This window comes from Anolis sagrei, chromosome 11 (assembly GCF_037176765.1).
Source record: "Anolis sagrei isolate rAnoSag1 chromosome 11, rAnoSag1.mat, whole genome shotgun sequence".
Lineage (NCBI taxonomy): Eukaryota > Metazoa > Chordata > Lepidosauria > Squamata > Dactyloidae > Anolis > Anolis sagrei.
The window spans coordinates 15,152,501-15,166,292 of NC_090031.1; the positions used below are offsets into that span (position 1 = coordinate 15,152,501).

A 13,792-nucleotide genomic window follows, 5' to 3' on the forward strand; every position below is an offset into this window, starting at 1 on the left:
GTCTAGGACTGTGTGATGTATCAGTGAATAATGCGTGCAGATCCAAATAGGGTGGCCTTTTGCAGATGGCAGATAGTAAATTTGTCAGCACTGATTGTGTGTATGTGCAGGCCAAGCTCTTTAGGCACTGTGCCGATCACCACTGGGACCACCTTGACTGGCTTGTGCCAGAGTCTTTACAGTTCAATCTTTAAATCCTCATATCATGTCACCTTTTCCAGTTGTTTTAATTATTAAATAATTAATATTAATAATTATTTAATAATAATTAAAATAACTGGAAACTAAGTTGTTTTAATTCTCTACAATATGTTCTGTCTACTTGATCTTTATGAAACAAATTGCATTTTACAGGGACTGGGTGGCTAACCATCAAGAGGGTTTTGTTTGTGTCTTTATGGCTGATTCTATGATAGATCTATCATACCTTTCTATCTACCATATCTATGGTTGAATGGCCATCTGTTGGGAGAGATTGGATGGTGCCTTCCTGCCACGCAACATGAGATTGGGCTGAGTCTCTTCCAATTCTAATCTTCCCTCTCATTCATTTTTTTGTATGTGTGGGGATCACATTAGGGAGTCATCCAACTCTAGGATTCAATACTTGTATTTCAATAATACATACATACACACACATGTATATATACACACACATATAATATCTCGATCATATCTATGGCTGGATGGTCATCTGTCAGGATTATTTTGTTTGTGTCTTTCTGGCAGAAGGGGGTTGGACTGGATGGCTCCTTGGGGTCCCTTCCAACTCTAGGAATTGTTTATATGGCAAAAAAATAATAAAATTTAAAATCAACACCATGCAACTACTAAAACAGAAGGATGAAACATCCTGAGAGAGAAGTGGCTTACGTTTTGAAAGGCGACGTTGTCAAACCCCTGGACGCTGCTGCGTTCGATGGGCCTCCTCTCCTCCGGTACCCTCCACTTCTTCAGGTAACGGACTGCCATTGCGGCTGCAAGGAGAACCAGCAGGACGGAGCAGATAATGCCGGCCACCAGCCCTGCGTCCGGACCCCTGCTGCCTCCTGAAAGGGGGGGAAATGATGGTCAAGAAAGAATCGAGAGGTTTCCGATTGAGAATAGCCTCCTTCCAGTCTGCTTTGGCCAGACTTCACCTCAAATGGCCCTGAGTCTAAGGAGGAGGTGGTCAAGAGGGAAGGGAGGGCCAATCAATCAAAGCCCTGGAAGAGAGTCATGTTTCCATCTCTGAAAGGATGTCCCATTGCGAAGAACATTATGGCTGAATGGGGTTCCACTGGAGGGCCCTTGGGGTCCCTCCAACTCCTCGATCTCAATCGTCTTTCATCTATAATAGCTATGGCTGGCTGGCCATCTGTTGGGAGGGATTTGATTTTATCTTAATGTCAGAAATATTAAAAATTAACTAGGTATTTTTAATTTCAAAAATGTGTGTCAAGCACTGAAAGGGTTAAATGGATGCAATGACTCAGCAAAAGCCGCAGTTGTCTAAAAGCAGGTGTGCCTGTAGCTTAGTAGCCCTCAGTCTGAGAGAGGTCTCTGAGGGAGAAGGGCCTCAGTGTGTTAGTAGGCCTCAGTGTGAGAAAGGTGTCAGCCAGAGAGGCCTCAGTGTGAGGTAGGCCTCAGTGTTAGTAGGCTTCAATATGAGAATGCCTTAGTGTGAGAAGCTTCAGCAAGAAAGCTCCAGTGTGAAGGCTGCTGTGTGTAAAAAGCTACTGTGTGAAGCTCACTGTGAGAGGAGGCTCTGTGAGAGCAATGCTGTTTGTCTGCATGAGAAAGAAGCAGAGTGTGGAAACAAAGAAGGAAGTATAAAGAACTTTATTTGTGTTATGGAAGCATTGTTCTTGTAAATAGTACAACTATATTATTTTATTATGGAAGAAATAACATTGGTCTGTGTGTTTTTATTATTTTTATCACTTTGGGCTACTGGTGCTGGGTCACGCTGCTGCTAATAAGTTACTCTGTTATACATTCATGGGGAAGGTCTTTTGTTAATAAGCCCACTCACCCAACACTTTATGGCTAAATGGAGTTGGACCAAAGGGCCCTTCCAACTCTAGGATTACACATCTGTATCTAATTGATGTCTCTCATATCTATATCTATTTATGCTTGTCTAGCCATCTATCAGGAGGGATTGGATTGTGCCTTCCTGTATTGCAGAATGGAGTTGGCCTTTGGGGCCCCTCCCAACTCTAGGATTCTATATCTATGTCTGTCATCTCTCTCTCTCACACACACACACACACCGTATCATATTTATGGCTAGATGAGCATCTTTTTGGAGGGATGAGATTGTGCCTTCCTGCATTGCCAAATTGAGTTGGCCCTTAGGGTCTCTTCCAACTCTAGGATTCAATACCTATATCTCAATAATCTGTGTGTTTATCATATCTATGCCTGGATGGCCAGTGGCCTTCTGTCAGGAGGGCTCTGATTGCATCAGAAGACAGTTCCATCTTTTCTTTACTAATAATATAGTATATTGTATATACATATAATATTTATAATATTATAATGTAATACAATATAATACTAGTAATAATAATACAATATCATAATTATGTATTTACATTACATGTAATATTACTAATAATAGTACAATATAATGGTATAGTGCAATACAGTAATATATAATACTGATATTGTACTATGCTAATAATATAATATATTGTATGAAAATATATCATTTGAAAGCCGATCTGAGTCCCCTTCGGGATGAGAAGGGCGGCATATAAATGCCGCAAATAAATAAATAAATAATCTTCCTTGGTGACAGACAGGGGTTGGACTAGATGACCCGCGGGTGCCCCTTCCGGCTCCAGGACCTTATGCATCTCTGAGCCTTTACCTGTCTCTTGGCTCACTTCGATGTCGCCAGAATCAGGCCCAGCGATGTAGGAGACGTCATCCACAGCAATGGTCTCCGAATTGGGCCACGCTCCACTGGTGGCTTCAAGCAGGATCTAAGGCAAGGTTAGGAGGACAGAGTGGGATTAATAGACCCAGGACTTGGGAAAGGCCCAGGCACACCACCACTGAGTTGTCCAGCATTCGCTGGGATTTTTGTCATGGATTCCCACGTTAAAATCCTCTTTGTATCGGGTACCTGGAACTCCGTGAGGCTGGACACCAGGAGGGTTTGCTGCAGCCAGGAGTGGCCCTGGTGCCCTTTGGCTGCCCAGAGCGTCCGCTCCCCATCCAAGTTGGACACTTTCACCCGGAGTTCAGCTTGAGCTGGACAAGGCGACAACAAGAAGTAACAGGCAAAGGGGAGATGCAACTGGGTTGGAGAAGAGTTTGTGAGCACACAGTTCCATGATGAGAGGGTTTCCAAGGAAGTGCTTTGACTGAACAACATTGGTAGAATATATATTTTATGGCTTATGGCAACTCACCAAAAGTTCCCTTCTTTAAAAAATAAAATAAAATTCGTCGTATATTCAATATTTTTATAGGGAAAATGGAACACTAAAAATAACAATAAATGTCATTCACATACACTAGCTGTCCCCTGCCACATGTTGCTGTGGCCCAGTCTGTGTATATATGTGTATATGTGTGTGTATATATTTGTGTATATGGGTACATATGTGGGTTTGTGTTGTGTTGTCTGGTGTTTTTATGAGTGAGGGTCACTCGTTGGCCTGATAGGTGTCTTGTGTCCAAATTTGGTGTCGATTCATCCAGTGGTTTTTTGAGTTATGTTAATCCCACAAACTAACATCTTTTTATTTATATAGATAATTAGGTATACAACAAGATGAGTCCACAGCAAACAAGATCTCTCATCACCATCATCATCCAGCATTTGGAGGATGATGATGATTATTATTATTATTTGAAACACAACAAGATGAGTCCCCAGCAGACAAGATCACTCTGCTGGCTGTTATATTGGATCATACGTCGGACCCTTCACAAGTGTCTTGGTCTGTGTGATGCATCGGCGAATAATGCATGCAGATCCCAGTAAGGTGGCCTTCTGCAGCAGGCAGATAGTAATTCTGTCAGTGCTGATTGTGTTTAAGTGCAGGCCAAAGTCTTTAGGCACTGCACCCAGTGTGCCCATCACCACTGGGACTGCCTTGACTGCCTTGTGCTAGATGATGGTGTTGTTGTTGTTGTTGTTGTTGTTGTTGTTGTTGTTGTTATTATTATTATTATTATTATTATTATTATTATTATTAACAATAAGAGGACAGGGGTTGAACTGGGTGGTCTTTGGGGTCTCCTCCAACTGTAGAAATATATATATCTATCTAAAAATGTAATCTTCATTTATGGGATTAACATAATTCAAAAACCACTGGACAAATTGACACCAAATTTGGACACAATATACCTGTCAGGCCAACAAGTGACCATCACTCAAAAAACACTGAAAAACACTGCAGAAGAGACTTAAAAAGCCCAAAAAATTACATTGCAACGTAAGCGCAAAACCACACATATATATGCAAATACACATATATACATATATACACAAACATATACACACACAAAACACATATACACAGACTGGGCCACAGTAACACATGGCAGGGGACAGCTTGTGTGTGTGTGTGTGTGGTATTTCTTGATTTTATTGGTGTTGTGCTCAATGAGGAAAATGAAAACTGATCAGGGTATGACTGAAGGATGTGTTGCATTCCTTTGGCTTCCTGGGTATTACAACCAAGAGATCTCCATTGAGGGCAATGAAATGCAGCACAGAGACACGACCCCGACCCTCCTTGCCCCCCACCCCGACTTACAATTCTGGCCAAGGAAGTCCATGTAGTAATGGAAGCGGAGGGAGGCATTGGTGGCCGGAGGGAGGGGCTCGCTAGCCAGTCGGGCCACGCTCTGCCCCAGAAGAGCCAGGTCCACGAAGGCATAGTGGCCTGGAAGCAGAAAGGCCAATGAAGGGACGTCGAGGGCCACCCATCTAGGCCTTTGGGGCCCCAGGGGGAAGGCTGCCTCTCTTTTGGCCTTACCTTCCTTGGTGCCAAAAGTGCGGTTGGTCTTTGAGGAAAGCAACTGGGAGGGAGTGTCCCCGGCCTTCCAACCCCAGCTAGACCAGGCTCCGGGGGGCTTGCTCCAGCCACAGGGACCCCGCTCAAAGTCACACGACCCTGCAGCAAGGGGACAGGGAGAGAGTGGGAAGGGACCCCCAAAGATGGCCCTCCAGCCCAACCCCCTTCTGCCAGGAAGGAAGGCACCATCTGACCCCTCCAACAGAGGATCATCAAGCCATAGAAAGGATGGATAGAACTGAGAGAGATACACATATATGATTGAGAGAGAGAGAGAGAGAGAGAGAGAGAGAGAGAAATGATAGGCGTATCAGAGGCTCCTATTGTAAGAGACCTCAAGGGTCATGCATTCTAAACCCCTTCTGCCATAGAGAAAGGCACCATCCAATCCCTCCTGGCAGATGGCCAGCCAACCATAAATATGATTGGGAGGATGATAGATAGATAGATAGATAGATAGATAGATAGATAGATAGACCACGCCGATCACTTTCGTGGAGTACGGAGGAAGAACAAATAAAAGAGTGCCAGGTGAAATGGGCAAAAGATTTAGGACATAATGTTTTAATAAAACAATGGGAAGAAATTTGGATGACCAAATTAAAATATACAGAGGCCAGTGATCTACGCGAAAACTGGTATAAAATGTTCTTTCGATGGTACTTCACCCCCGTAAAAATAGCAAAATTCAATAAAAATGGGTCAAGCATGTGTTGGAAATGTGGGAGAGAAAAGGGAACTTTCTTCCACCAGTGGTGGTCCTGTAAACTAGTTAAAAAATATTGGAAGGAGATACATAAAGCAACCCAAAAAATTATGAAAATCAAATTTCCTCTAACACCAGAAACATATTTATTAGGCATCACAAATATAAAATTAGACAAGAATCAAGAAAAGATGAGCTTCCTCCTCAGTACGGCGGCAAAAATGCTTCTCGCCAAGGTATGGAAACGAAAAGAGATTCCAACCCTGGAAGAATGGACTATAAAAGTACTGGATATCATACAAATGGATAACCTCTCACAGAGACTTAAAGGAAAGTACAAAGACACAATCTGGACAGGTTTCATAGACTTTATTAAAACTGAAGGCTTTCCGCTCCACATAGATCTGTCTAGCTTGTGAACAAGGTAAAATATAGAAGTCGGAGCTGACAAGAAGAAGAAAGTAGAATATAATCGCAAAGGAAGATTCCGGAAGACTGGCGGGAAGTCACCGCCAACCCCCCCCCCCCTTTTCCAACCCCGCTACGTTACCCAACCCAGCCCTCCCCCCCTTCCCCCCTTTTTTTTTCTTTCTCCCCCTACATCACACGTTCTTCCTCTATCCTGCACCACTTTCCCCACTTTTCTATCGTTTGAATCATGTATAACCAAAAGCTCAATAAAGATTATTAAAAAAAAAAAGATAGATAGATAGATAGATAGATAGATAGATAGATAGATGCCATGATTCAGGGACAATATGGCCTCTCTCACCAGCCCCAAGGCAGCCTCCCTCCGTCACAAGGAGGTCATCCAAAGCCAGGAAGGAGGAGGGTCCCTCAGCAGCCCCTTCCACTGCAAAGGCCACCTGCCCAAAGGAGACACCAAGGCATCACAATAATAACAACAATAACAATAAGGCTGGGGTCACCCCAAATGGAGGGTCTGAATGAGGTCTTTGGGTGCTGGTTATTTGACCAGAAGAGAGAGAAAAGGAGGAAGGAAAAAGGAAATGTAAGGGAAAGAGTGGAGTGAAAGAGGAAGATGGTAGGGAAGGAAGGATGGAAGGAAGGAAGCAAAGGGGGAAAATGAGAAGGAAGAAAGGACAAAAGGGAGGGAGGGAAGAAGGAGTGATAGATGAAGAAAGAGAGGGAAAGAAGGAGGAGGGGAGGGAAAGGAAAAGCAGAAGGAAAAAGGGGGAAGAAGAAACAACAGAAGGAAAGAAGGGATGGAAGAAAGGGAAAAGGGAAGAAAGGAAGTGAAGAGAAAGCAGGAGAGGAAGGGAGGAGGGGAAACAAGGAAGAGAAGAGGGAGAGAAGGAAGGAAAGAATGAGGGAAGGAGGAAGGAAGGAGAAGAAAAGGAAGAAAGGACCAAAAGAGGAAGATGGTAAGGAAGGAAGGAAAAGGAAATGAAAGAGAAAGGAAGAAAGGAAGGAGGAAGAAAAGGAGGAAGGACTGAAATAGAAAGATGGTAGGGAAGGAAGGAAGGAAGGAAGGAAGGAAGGAAGGAAGGAGAAAACGGAGGGGAGGAAAAAGGAAGGGAAACAAGAAAGAAAAAGAAAGAAAGCAAGAAAGCAAGAAAGCAAGAAAGCAAGAAAGCAAGAAAGCAAGAAAGAAAGAAAGAAAGAGAGGGGGGAAAATAAAGACAGAAGGAAGGGAGGGAAGACAGAAGGGAAGGAAGAGTGTTCGCCACCATTGTTCTGTCTGGAAGCAGAGCGCTTCTGAGCATGTGCAGAGTAGTCAGGACCAGCCATTATTAAACACATATTTAAACACACATTTAACCCAAGAGCGTCTCTTTTTAAAGCTAGAAGTCCTGCAACAATGGAGGTCCTGCTCACCTGCCAATCATCTTCAACAGAGATGTTAAGGCGGACATATTGCCAGGCCTCCCCTGGAACCAGGCTCACGTCCAGTGCCTCCTCCTTCTGTTTGATTCCCTCTTTGATGGTGACTCTCAAAGACCCTAGAAAAAGGCTTATTATCTCATATTATGATTACTATTGCTATTTAATTTTTCTTATATCATATTATATATTATTTAATATTTAATATGTTATTATAGTTTATTCTTCTTATACTGTATTATTATTATTATTATTATTATTATTATTATTATTATTATATTTTCAAGGACCAGTTTTAAAAGTAACCAAAAGCTCCAGGAGTGTACTGAAAAGTCACATTGCCCTTTTATAGACTAGAAACTTGGGCTTAGGGCAATGTTTAAAACACACACAATAGTCCAACAGAACAAAACAGAATGGGGCCCAACGGGGGCTTACCTGCACGGCTGCTTCTCAGGTGGTACCAAAAGGTGACGCAATGGAGACGGCGGCCCGGCGGGAAGGCCAGGGAGCGCAAGATGGCCGTCTGACCGGGCTGCAGGGCGCTCTGGCTGGTGTTGAGGAGCAGATAATGCCCTGGAAAGAGCCAAATGTACTCCAAAGTCACTCTCTTTGATGAAGCTCCGAACGTGGAGGAGGAGGAAGAGGAGGAAAGGGGAGGCACTGACCTTGGGGCGACCCCAATGTGTGATCCCTGGGGGGCCCCGACCCCTGGTCCCCACTCTGCCGCACCCAAGATGGCCGCTCTCCGGAAAAGAGGCTGCAGTCGTCCACCTCAAATGAGCAGCGGGTGGGGGCCCCGCAGGTCCCGGGGATGGCGGAGAAGTCGTCCAGCGCCATGGAGCCCAGGAAGCCATTCCGGAGGGCCTCGAAGGACAACTACGGGAGGAAGACAACGGGCAACTGTGTTTCTGGCCCCAAAGCCCCCCTAAAAAGTGCAGTGATGACCCCTTGTGACCCTCTTGGTGCCTTGGCCCCATCTCTGAGGTCAATGGCATCCCCCCAAAGACCTGAACTGTCCCCAAAAGCCCCCAAAAGGTGCAGCAATGCCCCTTGTGACCCTCTTGGTGCCTAGGCCCCATCTCTGAGGTCAATGGCATCCCCCCAAAGACCTGAACTGGCCCCAAAAGCCCCCAAAAGGTGCAGCAATGCCCCTTGTGACCCTCTTGGTGCCTAGGCCCCATCTCTGAGGTCAATGGCATCCCCCCAAAGACCTGAACTGGCCCCAAAAGCCCCCAAAAGGTGCAGCAATGCCCCTTGTGACCCTCTTGGTGCCTAGGCCCCATCTCTGAGGTCAATGGCATCCCCCCAAAGACCTGAACTGGCCCCAAAAGCCCCCAAAAGATGCAGCAACGATCCCGTGTGACCTTCATGGTGCCTAGGCCCCATCTCTGAAATCAATGGCGTCCACCCAAAGACCCGAACTGACCCAAAGTCCCCCCAAAAGGTGTAGCAACGATCCCGTGTGACCTTCATGGTGCCTAGGCCCCATCTATGAGGTCAATGGCATCTCCCTAAAGACCTGAAACTGCCCCCAAAGGCCCCTCAAAGGGTGCAGCAATGATCCGTGTGAACGTCATGGTGCTTAGGCCCCATCTCTGATCTTGACGGCTTCCCCCCAAAGGCCTGAACTGACCCAAATGGCCCCCAAAAGGTGGCCTGGGGGGTTGGGCTTCGTTTCGGATACTAATGGCCTTCCCTTAATGGCTTCTCCCAGGCTTAAATTGACCAACATGACTTTCAAAATGTGCATAAACTATCCCTTGTGGCCATCTTAGCAGTCAGGCCTCACCTCTGACATTAAATGATTTCCCCGCAAAGGCCTAAATTGACTCAAATGGCCCCGCAAAAGGTGGGCTGAGGGTTGGGCCTCACCTTTGACACTAATGGAGTTCCCCCAAGGCTTTTCCTACAGCTGAACTGACCCAAATTGCTCTCAAAAGGTGGCTCTGGCGGCTGGATCCTATTGCTGATGCTAATGGTACTTTCCCCAAAGACCTAAATGGTCCAAAAACTGACCTCAATGACCTTAAAAACTTAGCTAAACTCGCCCTTGTGACGGTCTTGGTTGCTAGGCCCTATCCATGACATTAAAGGCATTCCCCCTAAAGGCCTGAACTGACCAAAATGACCCTCAGAAGGTGGGACCCTCTTGGTTACTGGGTGATGTTGAGGATGCTGATGTTTTGAGGATGGTGTTATAATGCCTTCTTAGGGCCCTCTTTTCCCCAGAAACAAGAGAAATCAAAAGCAGGGCCAGCCTTGCAATGCAGGCCACAGACGACCCACGGCTCAAAGGCCACCCAGATCCCAAGAGATGGACCAGAGACAGAAGGGCGGACCTGGAAGCTCTGGCTGAGTGTAGGGTGGGGGACAGTAACCGAAGCCCGGTGCCACACTGACCCCTGGCTCCCTGTCTGGCTCCAAATGGCTTGCTCTGGTTCTCTGGCATATTTCAAGAAGAGGTTGAGGGTCCCTGCAAAAAGGAGACAGGACAGAACGCGGGCTTCCAATTGAAAGCTGTCCTCAGTCTGCAACTGGGCATAAACTGAGCATATTATTATTATTATTATTATTATTATTATTATTATTATTATTACATAGCGCAAACAGGGTTGTAAACGAATATATAAGATAGCCAGGAGTGTGATGCAGCAGCAAAAAAGATGAATGTGATTCTGAGAAGGATGTTGTTTTAAAATGTGATTTTCTAATGACTGCAAATCCCATAATTTGCAAAGAGGCACAACTCTAGGCTGCATCAAGAGAGTGCTGAGATCAAGAGAAGTCCTAGTCCCACTCTCTCTTCTGTTTTAGCCAGGCCCCACCTGGAATAACAATCTCTTCCTATTATTATTATTATTATTATTATTACTACTACTACTACTACTACTACTAACCATCCCCTGCCACGTGTTGCTGTGGCCCAGTCTGGTGATCTGGAAAATAAAGTAATGGTTTCTAATATATGTAATGTCTTAATGCTTGTGGGTAAACAGTATTCCTTGTTGTTTCTATGTCAGTGTTAATGTGGAGAGTGTCTGGTTTGCCTACTCTGGAACATGGAACATATAATTGTCCTTCTTTAGGGGTCCCTTTCAAATCTATGATACTATATTTCTGTGTGTGTGAATCATATCTATCTCTATCTATCTATCTATCTATCTATCTATCTATCTATCTATCTAAGTTTGGTTCAATTCCATTGTTGATGGAGTTCAGAATGCTCTTTGATTGTAGGTGAACCATAAATCCCAGCAACTACAACTCCCAAATGACAAAATCATAATTTTTTGAGTGATGGTCACTCCCTGTGTGAGACGTTTTGTTGCCAATTTGGTGTGATTTCATTCATTGGTTCTTTTGTTTTTAAGGTACTCATTATGCACAGAGCATATATATTATCTTATCTTATCTTATATTATATTATTATTATACAGCTGGGACACTAAATTGATTGTATGGATGGATCCTTTAAATTTTACTCATTTTATTTAACAGAGATTGCTTTTGTTAATTATATATCCCTGGTCTTATGTAAATATATTATTAATTTTATATGTTGATGTATTTCATTTTATGTGTTGCATGGCACCACTGTGTGTTATTTTGTAAGCTGCCCCAACTCCCTATGGGAGATGATGGTGGGGTATAAATAACGTTTTTTAATATTATTATTATTATTATTATTATTATTCTTCACTGACACAAAAACACATTATGACACAGCAAACAAAATACACATGTTGGATTTCGTATCACAAAATCACAAGTCGAACATTTCCCAAGTGTTTAGGACTTATATTATTATGATTGAGATATATATTATTATTATTTGATACACAAGATGAGTACACAGCAAACAAGGTCACAATGCTGGCTTTTGCATTTGATCACACGTTGGACACTTCTCAAGTGTCTAGGACTGTGTGATGTATCGGTGAATAATGCGTGCAGATCCCAGTAGGGTAGTGGTTCTTAATCTGGGTCCCCAGATGTTTTTGGCCTTCAGTTCCCAGAAATCCTAACAGCTGGTAAACTGGCTGGGATTTCTGGGAGTTGTAGGCCAAAAACATCTGGGGACCCAGGTTGAGAACCACTGCAGTAGGGTGTCCTTTTGCCGCTGACAGATGGTAATTTTGTCAGCACCAATTGTTTTTGAGTGCAGGCCAAGGTCTTTAGGCACTGCACCCGGTGTGCCCACCACCACTGGGACCCCCTTGACTGGCTTGTGCCAGAGTCTTTGCAGTTTGATCTTATGCCTTTCCAGTTGCTTCTCACCAATTCTACAGTCACATGGTTATTATTATATTATCGAGGATTTTTTTTTTTACATTTATAGCCCAGGAACAAAAGCTGTGTTACATAGTGTTGTTATCACCATCTTACCAATCTGGGGCCCCTCCATTCGGTACCAGAAGGAAAAGCAAGTCGAGTTGGACAGAGGCTTCTGTGGGGAAGAAACCAGGCGAGCGCTGAGGCCTTGGGCTCCGGGGGAAGAAGGGTCCGCAGACATGAAGGAGCCTGGGTTTTAAGGGGGGAAAACATAGCATTTTTGTCTGGATCCTGGTTCCAAATCTTCACAAACCCCTCCACTTTCTGCCTGGGAAGATGCGAAAGTGAGAATTAGAAAGGCAGAGGGAGGGGTTGAGGACTCACACAAAGGGGCTGCATCTGTACTGTAGCATTAATGCAGTTCGGCACCACTTTATCCGCCATTATGGGCTACCTGATCCGGTGGTGTGGTCCGGGCCCCGTTCCTGGCCGGTGCTCAGCTCCCATTCAAAGCCATAGCTCCGATCCGGGAACCAGTCGCAGCCTCCAGCCTCAAAGTTGCAAGAGATCCCTGCTCCGGAGAGAAAGAAGCAAGGGAAGGGGAAAAGGAGGACAAGAAGGAGGAGAAGTGTGAGGTCAAGGAGATGCATTGGGATGCTTTGTCAAACCATTACACCCCAAAGAGGAGAAAGACGCATCCCAGAATCCGGATGGTGAATAGCAATGGGGTTAAGTCAGGCTGCACTACAGAATTCATGCAGATTGACTCCACTTTCCCTACTGAAAGGAAAAGAGGAAGAGGGAGAAGGGAGGAAGAAAAAGGAAGGACAGATGGGAGGGAAAGGATAGGAGAAAAGATGTGGGGTGAAGGGGAGAAAGAGAAAGAAGGGAAAGGAAAGGGTAAAAGATATAGGGGGAAAGAAAGGAAAGTGGGGGAAGAGAGGAAAAAGAAGGAAAGGAAGAAAGGAAAGGGTGAAAGGTATGAGGGAAGGAAGGAAAAAGAAAGGAAAAGAAATGGGAGATGATATGGGAGGAAGAAAAGAAGGAGATGGGGAAGAAAGGAAAAAGAAGGGAATGAAGAAAGGAAAGGGGGAAAGGTAAGGAAATGGGAGGGGATATGGGAAGGAAAGGAGGAAGTGGGGAAAGAGAGGAAAAAGAAGTGATGGGAAGAAAGAATGGAAAAGGGGAAGGTATGAGGGAAGGAAGGAAAGAGAAAGAAAGGGAAAGGAAAAGAAATGGGAGATTATATGGGGGAAGAAAAGAAGGAAGTGGGGGAAGAGAGGAAAAAGAAGTGACGGGAAGGAAGAAAGGAAAGGGAAAAAGGTATGAGGGAAAGAAGGAAAGAGAAAGAAAGGGAAAGGAAAAGAAATGGGAGATTATATGGGGGAAGAAAAGAAGGAAGTGGGGGAAGAGAGGAAAAAGAAGGGATGGGAAGGAAGAAAGGAAAGGGAAAAAGGTATGAGGGAAGGAAGGAAAGAATATAATAATAATAATAATAATAATAATAATAATAATAATAATAATATAATTTTATTTATTTAATAATAATAATAATAATAAATAAACTTTATTTATACCCCGCCACCATCTCCCCGATGGGGACTTGGAGCGGCTTACATTTACAATTACAATAAAGAAAAACCAAAAATGCGAACCGAAAACACGAACAATAAACAACATCATAATTACATAAAACATGTGAATACAAACAATATAAAATTATAAGAAGAAAGAAAGGGAAAGGAAAGGGAAGAGGATATGAGGGAAGGAAAGAATGAAGTGGGGGAAGAGAGGAAAAAGAAGGAAGGAAAGAAAGAAAGGAAAGGGGGAAAGGTATGAGGGAGGGAAGGAAAGAGAAAGGAAGAAAGGGAAAGGAAAGGGAAGAGGATATGGGAGAAGGAAAGAAGAAGGTAGGGGAAAGAGGAAGAAAAAGGGAAAGAAG

General features: G+C 44.2%; 1 protein-coding gene across 1 annotated transcript in view; it reads right to left on the reverse strand.

The window, feature by feature from the left end:
* The window catches only part of MAMDC4 (MAM domain containing 4), a 32,432-nt gene that overhangs the window by 1,300 nt on the left and 17,340 nt on the right, over window positions 1-13,792 (reverse strand). Inside the window, exons 16-27 of the mRNA XM_067471903.1 lie at window positions 12,305-12,421; window positions 11,965-12,099; window positions 9,918-10,051; window positions 8,244-8,454; window positions 8,014-8,151; window positions 7,570-7,694; window positions 6,503-6,596; window positions 4,986-5,123; window positions 4,764-4,892; window positions 3,116-3,243; window positions 2,858-2,972; window positions 874-1,049 (exon numbers count right to left, since the gene is read on the reverse strand). Coding sequence (XP_067328004.1) covers window positions 874-1,049; window positions 2,858-2,972; window positions 3,116-3,243; window positions 4,764-4,892; window positions 4,986-5,123; window positions 6,503-6,596; window positions 7,570-7,694; window positions 8,014-8,151; window positions 8,244-8,454; window positions 9,918-10,051; window positions 11,965-12,099; window positions 12,305-12,421 — 1,640 coding nt within the window. The remainder of the gene's footprint in view (window positions 1-873; window positions 1,050-2,857; window positions 2,973-3,115; window positions 3,244-4,763; window positions 4,893-4,985; window positions 5,124-6,502; window positions 6,597-7,569; window positions 7,695-8,013; window positions 8,152-8,243; window positions 8,455-9,917; window positions 10,052-11,964; window positions 12,100-12,304; window positions 12,422-13,792) is intronic.